The 22,836-nt window shown below is 35.5% G+C and overlaps 1 protein-coding gene across 1 annotated transcript; it reads right to left on the bottom strand.

The window, feature by feature from the left end:
• Nucleotides 1-5,694: 5,694 nt before the first annotated feature.
• Nucleotides 5,695-22,349, bottom strand: Smp_034670 (putative tubulin gamma chain; the record flags this gene model as incomplete). Its single annotated transcript, XM_018793607.1, has 8 exons — nucleotides 5,695-6,134; nucleotides 7,532-7,713; nucleotides 9,210-9,492; nucleotides 14,450-14,536; nucleotides 16,338-16,544; nucleotides 18,322-18,558; nucleotides 19,758-19,870; nucleotides 22,235-22,349. 8 exons carry the CDS (start codon nucleotides 22,347-22,349, stop codon nucleotides 5,877-5,879), a joined length of 1,482 nt encoding a protein of 493 aa, XP_018648102.1. The 3' UTR covers nucleotides 5,695-5,876.
• Between the last annotated feature and the right edge of the window lie 487 nt (nucleotides 22,350-22,836).

Consider the following 22,836-nt stretch of genomic DNA (forward strand, 5'->3'; position numbering starts at 1 on the left):
GTTATTTTATTCAATCACAATATTATATAGTTCTATTTTTTTAAATGTGAAACAAAATAAAAAATCAGTGTTAGAAATTCTATTCACTTTTAACTGTGCAAGAGATTAGATGTTAGACTAGTTATTACTTAGATGATGATACCACTAATTAGAAATAATACAGTGTCTGTATATATTTTTATCTATTACAGAGAAATTTATATTTTCATAGTTGAAATCATGAGTCAATTGAAGCTAGACCACCATGGACGGCCGTTTCGTCCAATTGTGGCACTCCTCAGCGGTGCGCATCCACAATCCGACCTCGCGAGATTCGAACCCAGGACCTATCAGTTTCGCTCCAGAGCACTTAACCTCTAGACCACTGAGCTGGCTGGCATCCAACGGTGTTAATGTCTAAATTCAACCAATCCACGATGTTTGAGCAACCGTTCACCAATTGTCTTCAGTGAGTTGATATTTTTACAACAGACTTCGTTGAACCCCACTGGTCACTACTTCCCACTAGGAAACTCAAGGAAACATCCTTTGAAGTCAGTCACTAGTGATCATATGATTATAGATCAGAAGGGGTTTTGTGGAGATTTCAGTATTTTCATAGTTGAAATCATGAGTCAATTGAATCAATATTTAACAAAAAGTGAAATACTGTTGAAGAGTACCATAGTAGGGTGAAGCAAATGTCTTGGCGTCTTTTTATTTTCTATGGTTTTCTTCAACTGATTTCAGTCTACAAAATATCAACCTTAGACTTGAAAACTTTAATAAGATGTTTCAGTGGGAATTACCAGATGAACTAACTGGATTAATTTGCCGACCTTATGAATCATTCTCTTTTATATACCGGAATAAAATATTAATAGTTGGATAAGTTAAATAATATGAATGAATAGTTTAAAGGTGAAAGTGAGATAAATCAACATCTGTTGTGATAACTAAATAGAAGTTAAAGAATTTAAACATTACACTAATGTAATATAATACTTACTAGAATAAAAATGGATTAATTATCATCGTATGGCTGATTATGAATAAAATTTTTCTTATCAAATTTTTATTTGTTTAAACAATAAAATTTATTGGTAATCTGATATCCTTTCACTAGAGAATAATTATACCCTTGAATATTCTTATATATAGCTTTAATAAAATTTTATTTAAAAGTACTTTTGTATCCAATTTTTCTATCCTATTTAGTTGTTCAAATTTGATTTTGATGTATCAATTGAACCGCTGGTCATCTACTAACATTGACAAATATTATTTGGTAACATGTATTGTGATGTGGGTTACATAAGTAGTATATGACGATGGTCAAGCGTAGAATGTATTTCAGTAGAAGATCGATAAGGAAAGAACGGGAACGAAACGCAATTGGTATGAAAATGCATGAACAATAATATTCGGAGACAGTGGACTGATATTTGCAGAAGGAGCAGTCAAGATTGAGACAACTGATTGATAGTTTGCAAATTATCTGTTTACTGTATGGTTGTCAGATTTTAGTGAGATATTCTGTAATTTCGTGACAAACACATTCGATTATCCCCACTCGTGTTCTTATTCACTAGATTATAAGTTTACTTGAGACATGAACACCACATCGAAATGAAACAAATCTATAATTCCAATAGCATAGGAATCGGTTTCTGAATGAAAGTCAACATAATTTGTCGCGGCTATAAGTCCGATGAAGAAATAATAAACTGACTGCTGTTAACGTAAGAGAATAAAATCTGACGTTGGTTAATCTGTCCAGCTGTTGATTCTTTTTTATTTGACCTAGTCTCGTAGGCGGTTGTCACTTAACAAATAAATGGCCCAGCAATAACTTTTGAGAATAAATCACTCAAAATTTTGATATGAGTAAAAGTATGATTTAAGTAGTTTAAGACAATAGTTATGGAGATTAAAAGCAAAGGAAGACCACAGTTACTTGTTAATGAGCTTGAAATATTTAGCATCGCCCATAGTAATAACTTCATATCCCAAAATTTATTTGTTTATTTATTTAAACACATGCATATTGGTACAAAGGGGCACCAGATATATATGCGCCACACAAAACAATGAGGATGGGAAGAGAAAGGGGTAAGATGCGTATATATAAAAGAAAAAAATAGAATGAAAAAAAAGAGAAGAGTAATGATGGGGGAAACTGAATGTACAGCCAGAGGAACTCTTTCAGTTAAGGAAAGAAGGTTACAGCAAGATCGCCACTGGCTTCTATTCTGAGCCATATCTGATAACGTCTCTAGCCACTGTGTTGCACCATCTCTCGGACCCCAGCCAGGGAGTCGTGAAGGACCAACATAAGCCAGCTCTTTGCAGCTTTCTTTCATGCCACGACACCATGTCATACACTGACCTCCTCTCCGCTTTTTCCAACCAGTCCCAGAGTCGGCAAATAATGCACGACGTGGAAGTCTCTGGGACGACATTCGTAAAACATGTCCAAGCCACCGAAGTCAGTGTTTCAAAATGGTGACACCAATTGGATTATCGTCTCTGCGCCCGAACACACGATGCCGAACCTCTGCATTACTAACATGGTGTTGCCACTGGATGTCAGCAATCCTTCAGAGACAACGATGATCGAACACAGAGAGACGTCTAACATCCTCAACTCGGAGAGGCCAGGTTTCAGAAGCATAGAGTAAAACTGCTCTCACCAACGCGTTGTAGATCCGACCTTTTACAGCCAGACTGACATCACGAAGGCGCCAGAGATGGCCCAGATTGGCATAAGCCTCTCTGGCTTTCACTATGCGTGCATCGATCTCATCACTCAAGCCACCACCAACACTTATGTAGCTAGATACACGAACTTCTCAACTACTTCAACCTGCTCACCACCCAAGGTGAGTACAGGAATAGAATCCTGCCAGTCTTGTAGGAGTACTTTGCACTTTGAAGGTGCAAAGCATATACCGTACCTGAGGACACTGATTGCCAACTGATTAAGTGCGGATCGCATGGCTCGCACAGTAAGACAATATCATCCGTATACTCAAGGTCCCAAAATTGGAAAGAATTCATGTCATGAAGACTATTCACCATAATTAACCTGTTAAGTTTGCTAGAGGATTCAAAGTAAGCGACTGAATGATGCGCTAAACATCGAAACCAAAAAACGAGATTGCTTTAAAATACTCCATTATTATCAATAGTGTTCGAAATCAGTGGCTTATAGAAATCTTGATTCATTAGGTATTTAGATCGCTTATACGTGACAAGCTGCACCAAAGATAAGGTATTTTCCTTAGTATTTATCTAAGAACTATTTACAAGAAATGTTCGGTAAACTAAGTAACTGCCAGTAGATGTATCAACCCAACGATGGCAATCGACAAACTGAAAAGAGTACTACGTTAGGGAATTATGGAAACTGTTATAAATAAACATATGTTCAATGAAAATATTAGGATGAAGATATTTTTAAAACTGTTAAGAGAATACAGTTACAATAGTAAGTGGATTAAATATCACTCATGTAGATATTTTGAATTACCAGAAAACGACGTACTAGTTATTTGATATGTCCAAAAATGATTGACATCGTGTAAACTACTGAATATTAATGAGTAGCATAGTACAATACACAAAAAGGAAAGAACGGAAGTGAAAATAGGATTAATATCAGAAATGGTTTTGTGTATATTATAGTAATTTTAACAGTTGAGATCATGAATCAATTGAAGCTAGAACACCATAGAAAACCTGAAAGCACTGCACGGCCGTTTCGTCCTATGGTGGGACTTCTCAGTAGTGCGCTTCCACGATCCCGCCTCGCGAGATCCGAAATATTGAAATTAATATAATATCTACAAATTCCCTTCCTATATTCATCAACATATACTCACTAGTAACTGACTTCAAGAGGTATTTCCTGGAGTTCTAGTGAGAAGCAGTGACCAGTGGAGTTCAATCAGGTCTGTTGTGAGATAGTAACAATGGTGAACGGTTGCTCAATTTGGTGGATTGGTTGAAGTTAGACATTAACACTGTTGTATGCCGGCCGGCTCAGTGGTCTGCAGGTTAAGCGCTCGCTCGTGAAACTGATAGGTTTTGGGTTCGAATCTCAGGAGGCGGGATCGTAGGTGCGCACTGTTGAGGAGTCCCACAATAGGACGAGACGGCCGTTCAGTGCTGCGAGGTTTTCCATGGTGTTCTAGCTTCAATTGATTCACGATCTCAACTATTAGAAGTAGGACTAACCAAACCCTCAAATCGATAACAATATTAGGAGTTACGGAGAGTCATCAGTTTTGATTATGAAATACTAGATTGAGAGATAGTGATACAGACGAACTGGAATTTTAGCGACTAAATCGAAACGTGGCATAAGCCCATGACGTCATTGACTGTTGGACTGAGCTGAGTTGTTAGGTGCAGACTACCTGGTTGGGGTCGTCTTAATTATCACAACAAATTGTTAGGAACATAGAGTAATACAATTCATTACAGGCCTAAATGGTGCAAATGCATTCACTTCTTGTCTTCCCTAAAATCTTGATAATTTTGAATAAATTCTCTGAAGAAGTGGCTTACACTAAAATCTTGAGTTTTAGAATTATCTTATATATTTTAAATTCCACGAATCATATAGTCTATGCGTAATATTTCCTTCTACCACTCTGGTATCTCGCTGTTACACAAAGATCTCACTTATTCAGGTCTTTAAGCTTTTTGTCAGTCTCTCCCTAAAACTAAAAATAAGTGGGTATCGCAAGAATGATTCTGCTGTGATAAAAACTATGGGTCAACAACTTCAAACCATAAACAATTATTTTATATAAAATGAGTGAGTTATGGTATATTCTAAAGATTTAATTTATACTTATATATGGTACCAATGCCTAACATCTTTCTAACGGATACATTGTTAGCATGAATACCCTAAGCACTTTGTGGCAAGTTATTCACTACAAGTTGATTTTCAGATCATAAACAACAGTTTAATTATTATCAACATGACTTTTCGACTATCTGTTGATCCTGTGCAGATTTAAGATAATAACGATTTAAAGAGAAACAACAACAACGTTCACAACTTTATTTTTTCGTACTCATTTTGCACTGATGTGGCCAGTAGAAATATTTGGAGTAAACAAATTAGATGAGCCAATTAACACAGTTTCTTAAGTGTAGAGTGATTTAATTAATAAGATATAGCAAACAGTAGTAATTATCAATATTTTCTGGAAGAAAGTTAGGATTCCTGCTTGTATCAAACAACTGAGATTGTTTTGTCGCACTAAACACAGTAGTTCAGCAACATGGTTTTTGATGACAGGGGAATTAAGTAGAATCGTGACAACTGTGCATACGCGACAGTAAATAACTATTCATCTTATTTTTAGATATTTAAAACATTTTTAGGGATCATGAATATCTAAGACGACTAAACTCAGGGTACTAACAAAGGTAGTCTTCATTCATTGACATCATATTAGATTAAAGTTAATCAATTAGAAACAGTATAGTGTTAAGATTTCACTCCTCAACACTACATAATCGATTGTAGATCTCATAAATAGTATAGAAAAAAAGGAACCTTAGCACTGAAGCTGCTTACTATTTTAGAGGAAAAAGTATGTAGAGATATCAAACTGTTTAATTCTAGCATTGTTAACAGGTTTGGACATTTATATCTTCATAACAACCTGTGAATACTGATATGTTTAAAAGTGCTCAGAATGAAGCGTTTTTTTTTAATCAAAAACCATATAAAAAAAAACTAAAGGTTCTTTAAAAAAGACAAACCTATTTAAAAAAATGTTGAGACACATTTGAAAAGTATGAAATGTGGTTTTTGTAACTAAATAGTTTTTACCCAAAAAAACATTGATGTACAAAAAAATCTTATAAGAAATTCAAGGGTTTGGATTGGCAGCTGCCGCGGCCGCTGCTTGAGTTGCAGCTACTGCGGCAGCACGTTGAGCACCCCAATGAATATAATCAGATCGAGTTGCTGCACTATGTTCTTCAATTAAATTATGAACAACTTGTCGACTGTCAGAAAATTCTTTTAATTCTGGATCATCACGAAATACTTCTTCCTTACGAAATTGTTCAATAAAAGCACCACGAGTACGTAATTTATCATACTGAGCTAAGGTACGTAGAAAAAGCTGCAAACGATAAAGGAAGAAGATAAATAGACTGGTTAATTGGAATGACCACTCAAGTAAATAGAAAATAAAAACAAACCAAGCGAATAAAAGCGGCAACCCGCCAATAACATTAGAGGATGGTTGTGCGATATCGAGAAGTGATTGAAACTCGACATCCAAACCATTGGATGTCGGTTCTGTGGACTAAAGGTTAAACACTTTTCACGAAACCTAAGGGTCCTGGAGTTTCATATCCAGCGGAGTTATGAATGTTTATTACTGAGTCTGATACCAGAACGAAGAAGTTATTTAGTACTTTTTGTTTTCCAATGGGTGTCTAAGTAAGATCAGTCGCGTGACATAAACCATGTTATACATATATTTTCAGAAAATAAACTAAAGAAAATTTGATGGCAACACTTAACTGATAGTCATATTTAGTACAATTTATATTTTTATTGAAAATATTTTATACTTAGAATTTTTAAATCCATTTCAGCATGCTTGGTCGTACATTAGAACAGTGTATTTGACAAATTTTTCTAACTTGTAAAACAACCACGTGCTAAAAATGATCAGTAGAGTGTTAAACATGTTAATTGTATTTTATTGTGTTGTAAATAAAATAGACTTTTTATAACATGTATCTAGTGGATTGATATTTCAGATAGAAACTTTTTGAACAATCTATTATATGTGAATTAGGCAACCATTTAAAGCCAAAACCTATGGTAAAATAGATTCTTTTGGGAAATTTGAATCAAGTATTTAGTGTCCAAGTTATGTTTTGTACTAATCAAATAAAGAAGGATGTTGAATTTTGGATAAAATCAAACTGTTTGGTTGCCAATGAAAGCAGAGAATGAACATCAAATATTTGACTGATGTAACTGATTTATCAAGTACAGATTTTGTAGTGAACTTTGAGAGTTTATGATCATGGTGGTCAGACAGAAGTAGGCAGGGTTTAGACCTGCACTCGTTCAGTTGAAGGACCAGAGAATTAGCCAATAAGTCAATAATCGACTCTGGCTGACTAATAACTAGATATAAAGCTTGTTTTATTCGAGTTCAAAGAGGATATTATTTTAATTGAAGATTTATGATTACCGTATTTGGAACATATGAAGGCTAAGCAAATACACAGATTTCTTTATTGGGAATGTACACTTGAACTCTAGAAATCCATCTCAAAGTTAGTAACTAGTAATTAAATGATTCTTTTTAGAATAGAAACTAGTGTTTAATGTTCAGTTTGACGTTAGTTTTAATAACAGTCTTGTATAAATAAGGGAACTGTTGAGAATCAGGGAGACTAACAGAAAAGTTTGTGCGTGACTATTAACTGAATAAAGAATTTTTTACGTGAATATATAGAGCTACAAAACGAGAGATAAGTACGCATAAACACTTACAGTTGATATGCTTGTATGATTTGCAAGTAAAAGACCACTAACACGATGTGGTGTCTGAACATATGGAGATCGCCTAGACAGAGCGACTTGAATGCTAGCTGGACCCCAAGGTATAAACTGAGCCATACGGCGTTCTCGAATCCTTTGTAGTGATTTATGTACTTCAGTAGGATCGACTTCTCCTGAAAAAGACAGGTCAAGATAGTTAAAAGCTGACTCGCGAAGTATGCCGCCAGGATTGACATGCTGCAAAACCATGTATTTAGCATTTGCTAAAGTTTAATTCAATTTGATAAGCTATTTTAAAAGGGACAAACAGTTATTTGGAGTAATTAAATTGTTACATGACAGTTAAGTGAACGTACGAGGTTTATTAATTGAAACTTAACATTTTAATTTCATATTGTAAGACACCCATACCATCGTTAAGATTTAGTGACAGATCATAGAAAGAAAAATAATTATCCAGGCGAAAAAAATTAGTTGATTAAAGTGAAGAGGATGAGCGACCTCATAAGTGATTTTATATATTGTAATAATCGATCATGTAATCACAGTATTTAATCCTTAGTCCTCTACACAATTCAATGTTCGCTAACCATTTAAAACCACTTTTTATCTGGAATAGATATTGAGGATCTCCCGTGGAGAAATATATAGGATAAATTGTCAAGTATAGAATTACCATTATACAAGCACATAGCATTCTAATTCTAACATGCGGGAAAAACTGAACTAAGCAGGCATACAAATAATCAATTACTTCTAGATAAAGCCTTTTTCTTAACCAATAATTGGTATTTGAAGAAATTTATAGAAAGTAGCTATAGATGTAGTTTAAGTATTGATTATTACAACTTAAATAAAGTAATATTTTGACACAGAAGAGAGATTGTGAATTCCATTTCGTACAAAAGTTTCTATCAGATAAAGATGGAAACAATAGAAAAGAAACAGTAGTTCAATTTAACACAAAAGTGGTTTTTAAAGTATTACATTTCTGTACCCTAATTCGTATTGAGTATGTAAGAAATATTGGATAACGCACTACAATTAAAACCAGGTTTTATTTATAAATGGCTTAGTAATCTTATTGAATACGACTGGAACTTTAGAAAAACACGTTCAGTAAACTTCGAACACTTGTAGTTTAAGTTAGAATGAAGATTTTACTATAACCTAGTTAGGTAATTTGTCCGGTTTAAAGGTAGTTCTTTAAAAAAATTGATTTCATGTAGAAAAACCGCTGAAAAGCAAGTAGGGGACTGCAATCCTATTTGATCATGTTATGAAATCCCTCAGCAGGGAGCACAACCACGACTCTACAGGGATTTACCAGTTTGTGTGTCATAGTTTGTTCAAGATGGAGGACTACTCCAGGTTTGATACCTACCAAACAAACTACTATGGTGTAATAAAAAACTTTTGGTGAGAATAAACAGTTATTTAACGCTTCTCTCTACTGCCTATCAAGTTTCACAACCTCAAAAAGGAAGAAAAATCTTTAAAAAGCGTACTATATCGGGGGATTATTGTCCACTGGTGCTACAATGAAAGTTACAAACAAGTAGAAACAAACTTTCGGGCATTTGGAAAACAGGGGAAACATTTATCTTTTCTATCCTATTAAAATCATCGAAGTAAATAACGGATTAATGATGATTAAAGAGAAAATTACCTTGGATTATATTTAGTATAGAAACATAACAATGACTGACACCGCGCTGTGTTGGAGTGGAGACCATCATATTTTTTGGCTGTAATAAACGTCTCATGACATCGAATACAGTTGTTCGTCGAATAGTCGGAACTTCAGTATCTGTTGTTAATGGAGTATAACCAGTCATTAAGAAATGTAATCGTGGAGTTGGAGTCAATGGAGCTATTAAACCAATTAAATCATTATTCATATAGCTTGGATAACGAAGTGTAGCCGTACTTGCAGACATCACTTTGGAGACCTTAATTCATAGTAGAAAGACAAGAGAAACATTGATCACTTATTGATAACGCAAAAATAAACTCGATGAAGTACTAGTCGAAAATGGTTATCGACAATAACCGGAAGCCACAGCTGAAGTACTAAAGAAGACTCTTTATGAACATTGAACTTAAGGAAGATACTGTTGCAGGAATATTGAAAAGCTGGATTTCAAAATATTTGAGAAAAACCTTCTATTCCTCGAAGTTTCGTATTGTCTTCCTCCAGCCGACCTATCATTCATGGATGCGTTAAGGATAAAGTTCTGCTTTGGGACACATCAATGTGCATCCTTGATTTCACTTGCATTTGTGGAACAGGTTATATTGACCGTACTTAATGAACACTTTCCAAACACATCTCAGAACATTACTTGAAACGTCTTTCAAAGGAGAACGTAAAATAATCAATGTCTCAGTATACGGATATCTCTTTAAATCTGTTTATATAGCCTTACTGGAATTATTTTTAAAAATAATTTGCACAGTCGAAGGAATTGGATGAAGGGGAGCGCGAATTGAAAAAAACTATGAATTACAAAGACCTGAGCAATTCAAGTCTGAACTTTGTGTGCAAAAACAACACGTACAACTACACATTCGTTGATGGCGTTAATAACCCTTTTATTTCGTCTGAAGAAAAAAAATCAGTAATCAGTTGTCCTTGTTGTTACCTCCGCATTTCCAATCTGTTCTTTATATTTATCGAGTAGATAATTATTTTTCGCATTTCTCACTCGTAAATTATTCTAGTTTTACTATCAAATTTAGACTCCTACGCAATCTTCTTGTGATACTTTAAATGTCCAAACACTTCAAGGTATACTGGTTTTACTATTTTTCAATGGATTATTACATCTTTTGAATCACTATAAATACGATTATACAGATTCAATAAACGATGCTATCAAGAAGAAACTTTTCTTTGCTGAATTTTCTTTCATTCTTCAGAAATAATTTTATCAACAAGAAAAGTTCGTGGTATTTATCATGGAATTTACTTTACAAAAAGAAAATTATGATGAAATTTGGAAATTACCCAATTGAAACAACATAGAGCTGGACAAAACAGCTGAAGTAACGAAATTTCAAGACAGTATGCAGGATGAAATAATAGGGATAGAATGTTTAGTTATAATAAGAAAACATTTTCACAAATGAATTTATGTCACCCGTATCGCTACAATGCCCTAAGGATTTTTTTATCCAGTTCTTTCCAAAAACTACCCCTCTTTACACACATAATGAGGAGGAGTAGGGAGAAGCTTTGAACGCCGCACCTACATCTTAATTGGCCTTCGAATGGAGACATACATAACTGGAATAAGTAACTGGATTCAAAATGGATCATTTAGAAAGCAATCATCTTCAAATACCTCATTCAAACAGTAGCCACAAAGTAATTTAGTCAATAGGACTTTGTTATAAATTCTCTTATTACGACCCAGCTATTCCTATTGCTTAGTATTGTTGGACACCAATTCACTCGACAAGTCCCCAAGTCAGAACACGGTTGAACAGGAAGAAATTATATTACAAATAACAAGGGTAGATGGAAGTAAGAAGCGCAATAAGAAATACGTTAGTATATTTATAGTTTTTACATGAGAAGATTCTAAAGTCTTTCCCAAGCATCGACTAGCGCTGATTGGATAAGAATTGGCCAATCAGCGTGCACCGACACGATCGTGCATGGAACATGCTTTAAACCAATCTATGTCCGGCTAACACCTCCCCTTTGAGCAGATTCGTAGGATCTGGTGCTAGGGTTCGGCTGCAACCGAGTGACTGGCCTGTTTTCTATTTGTCCATCATCTAGGAAATAAGGAAGTTATATCACTCTTCGCTTGCACAGAAACTGACATGTCTGTTCCGGGCGTTTCAATTTCAAAGGTGTCTAGCAGGATGTCAAGAGGTATTCGATGCCGAGCCTTGTTGCTGGATATCGAAGTTGCTTTCAATTGGTTAGCATGACGTATCCAAACTTTTGATCCAACTGACACCTTATAAACCACGTTCCATTTCTTTCTCACGATTCGACCAGATGTCCATGTAGGATGTTTTCCACGATAGTCCATAGCAAGTACTTTTTGACCCACCGTGAACAATCATCTTTGTGTGCCGTAGTGTAGATTGAACTGCTTCTCCATCGATACATTTCGTTGAGGCCCTAGAGCTGGTGTCAGATGGACGACATCGAATTGTGTTCATATTTTTCTGCCAAGTACAGCTTCTGCTGGAGAGACCCTTTAATCGTCTGAGGGTTCGGTGTAGAGCGATAAATAAGCAGGAACCTCTCTAAGATCTCTTCGGTGGTACCCTCCTCTTTAGATTTCTTCAGAGCATTTAAAAATGTATTAACAAAGCGTCTCACTTGACCATTGGATTGGGGATGGAATGGAGGTATTCGAACATGATTGATTCCGTTCTGCCGACAAACTTCTGAGAAGATAGCAGACGTAAATTGTGTTCCATTGTCGCTAACTATCAATTCTGGGACCTCGAAACCACTGAATAGTTGACGTAGCTTTTTGACTGTACAGCTTGCAGTTGGATGTTCCATGGGAAAAATTTAAGGCCATTTGCTGTATGCATCGACTACAAGAAGGTAAACGTGTCCATGTAGTGGACCCGCAAAGTCAAAGTGTATACGCTGCTACGGTGAGTGTGGTATCGGCTATAACTGAAGCTCTGCTTTTCGTGGTGCTTTTGTTGCCAATGCACATTTAGTATACGAACGAGATAGCTGCTCCAGTTGGGTGTCTAAATGCGGCCAGTATACATAACTTCGTGCGATTTATTCCTGGATGTCCTGCGTGTGACTGATCGAGCACTGTTGGTCGCAGCTTCTTAGGGATTATGAGACGTTTGGCACACAGCAGACAGTCTTCGATAATTGAGAGAGTCTACGCTGGTAAAAATGTTGGAGCTCTGTGGAGCTGATATTCGAGGGCCACTCTTCTAGGCGGAACTTTCTAACTTTTTGTAGGACTGGATTTCGAAGAGTTTCTCCTCTGACTTCATCTGAAGACACTGGAGTGTTCCGAATGGCCTCTGCTGCTATACTCCGTATTTCTGGACCTACTGCTGCGGAGGCAATGATTATGTCTTCTGGTTTAGGGTGTTGAACTCCAATTAATTGAGCGAAAGCGTCAGCTAGACCTGTCTTCTTTGCGAGTACTGGAGTGTCCAATGATGAACATAACACATTGCAGACACTGTTATCGTGCATATTCATTATTCCAAGTTTTTTCTAACATATCTAGACCAAGAAGATCAAGGTTTGGCCGTTCAGTCAGATAGCACGTTCCTCTACAGTTATTTCCATTGAAGGAAAATCCACACTGTAATTCACCACTTAGTTTTAGTACACCTTCAGATGCGTTTTTAGCCGTTTTCTTCGATGGCTTTATTGGCGGTTTTCCCGACAAGTTATAGGTTTCTCTGGACACTAGGGTGATATCTGATGCCGTATCAATTTGAAGACGAGCTAATATACCGTTTATCAGGATAGTAACATACTTTCTCCGAATGTTATAGTCTGTTTGAAAGACTGCTACCAGAGAAAGAGACTTAGACTCGGTTTATTTCACATGTCGAGGACGTTTATACTTCTTTTTGAACTGGGACGTACGATCCAGTGGACAATGGTCTTTTTTATGTTCACGTCTGCTGCATATCTGACATTTATGCTGCTTAAATGGACAGAATCGTACATAGTGCCAATCACCACATAACCAACGGGCACTCGTTGGTTTGTTACGAGTTGTTATCGGCTTCTGAACTTTTAACCTAGTAATAGCATTGACACTTCTGCATATTAAACTCGGATTTACCTGTTCAATTAACTCATAGTCGTGTCTGATGTTTTGTAGCTGTTTACACTCATCTGTCAGTGTCCTGAGTGTGACGTTTGGATCTTGATTTAGGCGAGTTAAAAGTCTAGTCCTGATCTCAGCATCTTGCGGTGATTGAAGAGCTTTGATGAATATTAGGCATTTAAATTGGTCTTCTGCCAATAAGCGTAACTTGAACCGTTCACACTCTCTTTTAATGACATCTGCCAGAGCACCATATTCATCGGCTTCACGTTTCCCCAAATTTAGACACTGATATCGAATACTAAACAGTGAGGAGGATTCACCGAATATCTCTGACAATTGTGTTACTGTCTCCTAGAAACTGAACTCTCGAGGTAACTTTGGCAATATATGATTAGCATAACATGCATGTTCATTGGTTCCCAACTTATTCATCAACAATCGAGTCTTCCACGAGTCATCTTGTTTACAGAATTGTCACAACAACTACTACAATTATTATGAAGAGCTAATATGTCCAAAAATGTCAAAACACGTATCTATTTGGTTGACTTAATTTAACTCTCCCAGTAAACAGTTCAGTTACTGTTTAAATCACTGAGTCTTTCCATGTTTCAGCCGAGATAATCTATGTGAAGTCGGCTGGACGTTTAGATACAATTTAATTATATTCATCAACTTAATTGAGAAGTAACTTTTTTTTAGATTGAAAATGTGATTTTGCTGGCTGGAAAAGAAATACTTTCACTACTAGTAAATCTGTTAGCTAACATATTAACACGATGGACACAAATTGAATAATCTGAGTGGTTGACCGTAAGTCTACCCAAAGTGATTCCTTTAACATGCTGTAAAAAGTAAAACATACTTCTAGTGTAACAAATTCAAATTGTTTACAAACCATTAAGAGGTAAACAAGATTTTATAAGTCCACCCTATCAAATCGCAACAGCGTTGGATAAAATTCAGTTTAATTACAATCTGGGATTCTTCGAAAAAATTTGTAGTGGTTATAACATGATCACTGACCCTACAAAGGCAAGTATCATTGTTGACATCAAATAGACATAAGAAATTCAAATATACAGATGATCACTTTCATGTTAATGATACCTACCAGCTGATTGATTTGTGCAAATGATGGATTCTCAATATGTAAACGATCAGTAGCTATACGATGCAGAGCAGTATTATCTAGAACAACCTGTGAAAAAACAAAGATTTAAAAAGATAGGTTTACAGGTGTTAATACATTCCACTGACTGATAACATCATACGTTTAATAAACATGATAATTGTAAACAGAACACTGTCAGTGAACCATATATAATATGAATGTTTAGCAGTAAATCAAAATAATTAACTGTTTTCACGTTTTGTCAGTAAGAAACGATAAATAACTGATAAAAAATTATTATCAGAAGGGGTTTTTGTGGAGATTTAGTATTTTCATAGTTGAAGCGTGAGTCAATTGAAGCTAGACCACAATGGAAAACCTGGAAATTCTCTGGCGCGAGACTGGTAGGTTCTGGGTTCGAATCTCAGGAGGCGAGGTCGTGGATGCGCACTGATGAGGAGTCCCACAATATGACGAAACGGCCGTCCAATGCTTCCAGGTTTTCCCTGGTGGTCTGGCTTCAATTGACTCACACTTTCAACTATGATAAAAATTAGTTTTTTTTCGCACGTCATTGTGTTGATGTTTTTCAATTATTAGATTATGCCGTGAAAGCTTGTGAAACATTGATGGCAGAAACTATGGGATATAATTAGCGTCAATAACCTATCATTCTTTTGAACGAGGTGAAGATAAGTTTACTTAAAATTCACAAATCAGTCAATTGACAGTATTTTACAAAATAATGAACTCTTAATGTATTGTTAAACAAAGGATACAACAAAATTGCAAACAATGTTTAGTACAAGTCTATATTAGCAGGAAGTTAATGAAGATTAGGGAACGATTAGATCATGTTTTGTTTTGCTCTACAGATAATCAGTAGTGTGTATAATCAAACCAGTTCGTTACTCAGAAATGAGACCGTAAATTTCTACAAAAGTGAACTATATGTTCTTAATCTCAATAATTTATGTTTTTTTTAACAATGCAAAGCAGTCACTAGCTTGTATTGCAACGTGTGTAATGACTAATTTATCTATATTATATTAATGAGTAGTGATCTACTAACACATTGACGCTTACGTTAGCAATCTGGGAATATCTAAACAAGTAGAATATACTTGTGAATAATTGAACAACATATAAGCATTTGTTAGAGATATTTTTGATAATCACGACTACATAAATTTACTGTACACATACCTGGTGGTTATATAACTAAGAGAAATATAAGAGAAACGCTAAACCCTATTTGTCTTAAAATTAATTCTTATTTTTACACGATTTCATGCTTAAATAATTTATATGAGGACAATGATGGGAAAAGTTTTATTATCACTATTAGATAAAATAGGAATGAAACAAAAATATTTTAAGTGTAGTGAGAGTAACTGTTCAAATAAAGTTAACCAATGTTTTCAATGACATTATGATATATTCTCTTAGCAGATCGTTTTTAAGGGATTAATTCAAATAAGAAAACTTACTACTTTTACGATGTCAAAGCTGTTATTACCTACGGGGAAAGATATTACAACTATAAAATGCGTTGTGGTTGGATACAAGGATATATGTAAATGATTTCAACAAAAGATGTACTGCATAGTAAAGTGGAAACAAACAAACCGGTTAGTAGTGATCCCAGTCTAAATACAAATGAACTTTAGATGTTATTTTCTCTTCATATAGTTTTTAGTTCAAGTATCTTTTTACTTAGGCTAATTAATTCAAACTAGTTGTTAGGTGTATCCATCATACGGTAAAGTTGGAGTACCAGAGATAATCTCCAGATTGAAACTGGTACATTTTTTCGGTGAAAGGTATAGAATATATAAAATTTATGCAAAAATCATCACATAGTTTTATGTGTAATACGAGGACTCACCACACAATCAGCATTCAAAGTTAGACGTTTAAGTGTTAACAAACTGTTATAAGGCTGAACAACAACATCACTAGTTTCTTCTAAATTTGGGAATACTGAATACGTTTGAATAAGTTTTTTGGGGAAGTGTGAATTCAGACGTTCAAGAATAAATGAACCCATCCCAGACCCTGTTCCTCCAGCGATAGAATGAGTCATTACGAAGCCCTTGTTAGAAAAAAAGTAGTACATTAGTATTCAATATATACAGGATATAAACTAACAATTTAATTACTTTTGGAAGTGTGAATACATATGGTGGCATTAAGAGACCTAATGCTTAACTAATACACACAACAAACTGTTAAGCTTAATAAAAAGTATGTAGGGATACAAAATAGGGACAGTGTTTCTTCAATGAAGAATTCACATTGCTAAAGACATGTCTAGAAGAATTGCACTATAGTATATTGAACTCCTTACGATAATACTGGCTGTATAATTGAAGCATTTGACTATGGAGTTGAGATTTCACGTACAGTGTAATTATATATCATGCTGAACAGAGTTATCTACAAATCTCCGACCATTTCAGTACGTAAATAATAACTATATTTTGGCAACTCTTCTAGGATCTATGTAAATAAAGCCAGAGTTTTGCAAATTACTGACTTCGGAATAAGGATTTAAATCAAATAATCGACATTATCTCTTATTTTTGAGCTTAAGAGTGCTGAAAGATTGGACGTCAGACGGGTAAACTAGAGTCATTTACCTCTTAATAACTGGGATATTTAACGGATGAAATGTTCGCGAACTTCCCAAAAATGATAAGATAACATAAAACTGTTCATGACAGCGAAGAGGTTTGGTTTTTACTCTTTGTAACAGAGGAAATCTAAGAAAAATGGTAAAGTGGGTTGTGGGAAGAATGAGTTGGCAGAACGAAATGGCTATAAAATGATGCGTTCATAAAGTAAAAATAAATAAAGCCGTTACTATAAACGGTTTTCTGTTATCTCACTGAAGGGTCACGAACCACTGGTTCATGGTATTTCCCAGACTCCAGATAGATGTACGAAGCTCAAATGAACGATCAGAAAAATTGTGAAATAATGCTAGATCTTTATCTGGTTGCCACGAAACTTTACTCAATATACTTTTATTTTAACCAATGATAAATACCCAAGCAGGGAAAAAATTGTTGTGCGTGTTGTGTATGCTACTTATGTTGACAGATATAAGTAGTATGTAGCACTAATCGGAAGTGAAATGCATGCCAGCACAGGATTGAGAGGATTCAATTGAAGAGAACAGAAAGTAATCGTAATAACAACAGAATTAAAAGAGTCATGAAGCATGTAAAATACAACTGATGGAAGATGTGCAAATTATGTGTTTAATGTATGGTTTTTATATTTTACGAAAGCACTCTGTAATTCTGCATTAAAAAATAAATTCGTCTTCTCTACCTAAGTTATTCGTCCACTACATGCGTAGCACGGTAGTAGCTACAGGAGGTTGATAACAGGTAGTTATGTAGGGTAATAAATAAACAATCAATGTAAAGTGCTCTCGGAAACCCTTAGTAAGTGCACTTAACACTTCTTGTCGCAAAAATCCAGTAACCTAATGTTGGTCGCCGGCTACTATGGGACTGTATCTCCTAACGTTGCTCCACTGTCTTGTGGATTAGATCTCCAGGTCAAAGGCTCCGGGTGTGGCCCCCTGAGAAAACCACCTACTTCTGTTTGGGCACCCGGGCAGTATCACAGCCCTCACATAAATGAATGATAATTACTACTGGTCTCATTGTTATTGTGTGGCGCGTATGTATTTGGTGCCCCCTTGTACCAATGTTTATGTGTTCAAATAAATAATAAATAAATAGTATTTTAATTCATATAGAAAGGAGTAAGGATTTATAAAATTACTGATTAAATAACTGATAAAATGCTTGATAATCGAAGTGAAAGGTTAACTAGTTCCAATTAAACTTTATCACCTCTAAGCTATCACTTCCTTCGGCTTCACGATCAATAATATCAAACACTTCTTCCTCCAGTTTTTCACCTTGTGTAAATCCAGCTGCCCAATTATTACCGGCACCACCTCCATGTTTAGATAAATATACATTTTCTGGATTGTAAAGTCGAGCGTAAGGCGAAGATAATATTGTATTGATTACACGTGGTTCTAAGTCCAGTAGCACAGCACGAGGAATATAATGAGCATCATCTGCCTTTATAAGAAACATGAAAATGGTTAAATTCTGTGAAAAATCTTAGACACGAAAATACATATTATTTTTCCTACTATAGTCAGTTATACATGAGTAGTCCCCTTAAAGTAGTTACTCGTTATTTTGGCACATTTTGGAACTTCCAAACGATAATGGTTTGGTTACTGGTTGATCTAACTGGACTAACAACCCCTTTTAAAGGTTATACGTATGACCAACCGATATACGTTTGCTCAGTAATGTGGGATATCTGAGAAAACTGAAACCATTGAGTGCCTAGCTGAGATATTTTAAAGTACATGGGCAAACTCAGGGAAAATAGTAAAATCTGAATTGAGACAGAAATTATGATTGAACAAAAATCGAAGTCATTTTCCTAAAGAGATCGTGTAGAAATAAGAAAAACATTACACTACAAGTATAGAGATTTCACTACTTGCATCTGAGTTGCCAGTTAGTTCCATCATCAAGGAGGTTGAATGACGTGTGAAAGTAAACGCTTCGAGGTGAAAATTTCAGGTTCGTTGGGGTCATGCATACTATAGAGCTGAACACAATCGATACGTTAAATACTAATGGACATTGTTTCCTAACAAACTTTAATGGGCGAGAATTATACTTGAAATGCTCTGTGAGGGAGTGCCCATAATAAATTTGTTTACACAACAAAATCTATTCGTTGAAACATCTAACTGGGAGAAGAATACTTATACTCTAACTTTCTGGTTTGTAGTGCTTTGTGGATAACACTAGAGGTTTTAATTTGTTACTCGGGAAACTTTTCTTAGCCTCGAGCTTGTGAAAGTATCACCCTACCACACGATATCAAAAACCGCTCAAGCATTTAGTGTTTAGTATCCAGAAGTAAAATTGGTGCTCTCGAAAGATTAACAAAAACATACATTTACCCGAAGCATCAGTGAATGATTGACAAAAAAGGTGCATTTTGGTGTCGATAAACTCTCTACAGCAAAAAGTTACGATATATATAGCCTAGGGATACCACTCACCTGCCAAAACTATGTAATGACAGGTATGAAAACTATGAATAACTTGTTAAAAGCGGGAACCAGTGAGCCATAGGGTGAAGAAAACAAATGACTTAATTTATGTAACCTAAAACAATGTCCGAGTAACTAAGGAAGTAATGGATGATTGAAAAAGTATGCAAGCTACTTGTGTGGAAATTTCTTACTTACTTGGTAGAAAAAGACATCTTTGCGATCAGCATCACTTGTTGCGAATTCTTCAAGTGTACCTTCAGGACTGATTCCATGTTCAGCACACAGCTGCTTCCAAAACTCCATCCCAACTAACATTTTGGCGATACAGAGAAAATGAACAGGCAAAAATTACATGAAAGATAATAAAGTCACTGACTGCTTGTAATGATGTTCATAAAGAGATGGACCTACTAAGACCATACCAAAAGTAGATATTTTTAGTTTCAGTAATTAATGTGATAATCTTGAACATTTTCCAATTTTAATACACACAATACAGTTAATCAAACAGGCTTTAGCACTTGCTCAACTGGTAAGATTTATTAGCTTCGATTATTATCTTTTACATGCATTTCCACAGCCTATAAACTAAGTATGTGGTAACATAAGTTGCACAACTGATACACTGCACCTTTTGGTACTTGCTTTGTTTAGAAACCTCAGACACCACTCCTACTACAATTATTTTGGGCAGTTTATTTTTATTTGCTGCAGCTAAAAATATCTGAGAATTCTTTACGGTTCCGATGAAAAATTAAGGGACTAAATTTATATTTCATTCAGAGTAACACATTTAGTCGAAGCATCCTAACTAAATTATTGATTGTTATAATCAGCTGACTTCGAAACCTAACTCATTACTTTTGGGTATCACTTCAGTAATGCGAATTCAATAATTTAGGGAGCAACCAGTGTATAATACAAAACGCAACCATAAGATTTTTTACAGACGATTGAGTGACTTTGTACCAAAGAGCTTATGTATTCCAGTGGTCCAGTTTAAAAGCTATAATCAGAGGCGGATAAGTCTGTTGAGTTAAAAACAACCCATATCAGAGAGTTAGACTTATTTTTCCTTAGCGCTGACTGTAGTATAAGGGTAAGTCATTACTTACTGCGTTGCGATTGATGTAGTAATTTTCGTAACTCCCGAAAACTAAGCGAAACATACAGTTGATGGACTAGGGAGGTAAAGACATTTTAAAGTGTCAGCTTGACATAGTCTCGTACGATTAGACGAGATAAAGAAACCTTGTCGGATGTATCTATAGTGACATTTTAAGTTGTACTGTCCGGACACAAGAAACATGAATAGTTTAACAAAATATCCCACTTAAAAACCGATACGAATGGAACTACTACAGTCATGATGCTTGCACTGATCATTATATCTTTAAGATAGTTAACTACTAAGTGTCATCATGATATCTCGATTGGACACCAGGTATATGAACGATTTTTATTTGTTGAAAGAATATTCACCCGACTGGACAGCAGTCTCGTCCGTCCAACTATTTGGTTGGAATCAGAAACTTGGCATAGTATTATTTGATAGCTTGATTAAGCTTTTCGGTGTAGGGAGGAGTGAGTTTAAAACAATCTGAACTTAAATATACATTACCAAGGCATACGGCGGGATTTCAACGAGGTTAATTATGAAATCAATAGCATGATACAGATTGAAACAAAAGTTTATGCGTGGTAAAAGGTAATTAAAAAGACGCCATTTATGTGAATGTAGAGGGGTGTTTAAGGATACCTTCAGTTTTATTTCTTTTTCTGTTTCACATGATTATACCTTTGTGAATGACCAGGCATACATTTATTCGAAAACATAAACGACGATTTCAGATATGAGTTCCAGCAGAGGCGATCCATATCGACTATTATTCCCACAAGTGTTTTAATGTTTAAATATCCTTGACCCATTTTTTTCGGAAAGAATCACAAGTAAGGCAAGATGTTTAGTGATGCTAGAGTACACTATCAAGAAACTGGAGTCACGTAAACTGTTGTGAACAGTTTGAAGAGCCGGCGAGACTAAAATTTATGGACGAAACAATCACACATAAGATAACAGGTCTCGGATTTTGGAGCGAAGTTCATTCATCAATTTGGCTATATGAAGTTTTGGCATTACAGCTGTCAGTTCATGATGAAAACCCTAAATATAATTCTTAACCTTAATCATCAACTGCAAATCATAATTCGAATTCCTCACAGGTTTATAACCCTCGTTTGGTGCTAGTTATTAGGTGGACACTCTGAGGGTTAGTCTAGCGTCGTTCAAAGGCCGTACATGAATTATAGTCTCATCGGAGAGCCTTACGAGTTATTGAAGCTATATCGACACTTAGAGACGTGACAGACATCAAAAAGACAACCCGCGATGATTCTTCACTAACAAGCCAGTTAACCGTATGTACTTGCTCAGTATACTATGAGAAAAGTCGTATATCATAGGCGAAGCTACTGGTGATCCGTAAAACAAAGTTAAATACTTATCTCGCTTTCTTAAAACAAAGGTAAGTTGCGGCAAAATAGATTAGCTACTTATACTCGAAAACATTTCAACATGTGGTAAGCGTTGTTTTGCCAAAAAACGTATTTGAGACTCATAAACAAGTAAAACGTCGGAAGAAAATGACAGTATGTCTTTAAAAGAAACATACTTTGATTCCCACATTGTCCTAGCTGCAAAGTAATGATATCGCGCGGCATCGTAGCGCACGATCGAAATACCCCGGGTTGAATGACATAATCTAACATCAAACTTGTAGTGTGCATAATACTTCGTACTCTTACTTTTCACATCCTCTTGAAGCCTGCTTTTATATGTCCAAATCAGTTATTTTGGGTGAGCGAAGATATTTTCAGGGGTTTCACACTGATGGAAGTGAGAGTCGTAGATACTTTGATAGATAGCTCGTTTGTGTCATATTACTTTCAGCAGGCAGGTGTAATTATTAGGTGGACTAACATGCAGGATGGAGGTAGTACTGTAACGCTAAATGACTGTCTTAACTATACAGCTGATGCTGACTAGTTTGTTTTGACTGGATACACCGCCAGCTAAAGGCGCGAGGTTTTCGATAACACATTCACGTGTAGAATCACAAGATAATATTTGACAAGATATCTCAAATAATCAACATTGGCTTCGGGAGATCCTGAGAAAATTTATATGATGCTCTTGAGGCACATTGATAATTTCATAATTCAGTTATACATATATTCTGAGAAAATACTTCGGAGTTATTATAAACTTCATTTC

This window comes from Schistosoma mansoni, chromosome 1 (assembly GCF_000237925.1).
Source record: "Schistosoma mansoni strain Puerto Rico chromosome 1, complete genome".
NCBI lineage: Eukaryota > Metazoa > Platyhelminthes > Trematoda > Strigeidida > Schistosomatidae > Schistosoma > Schistosoma mansoni.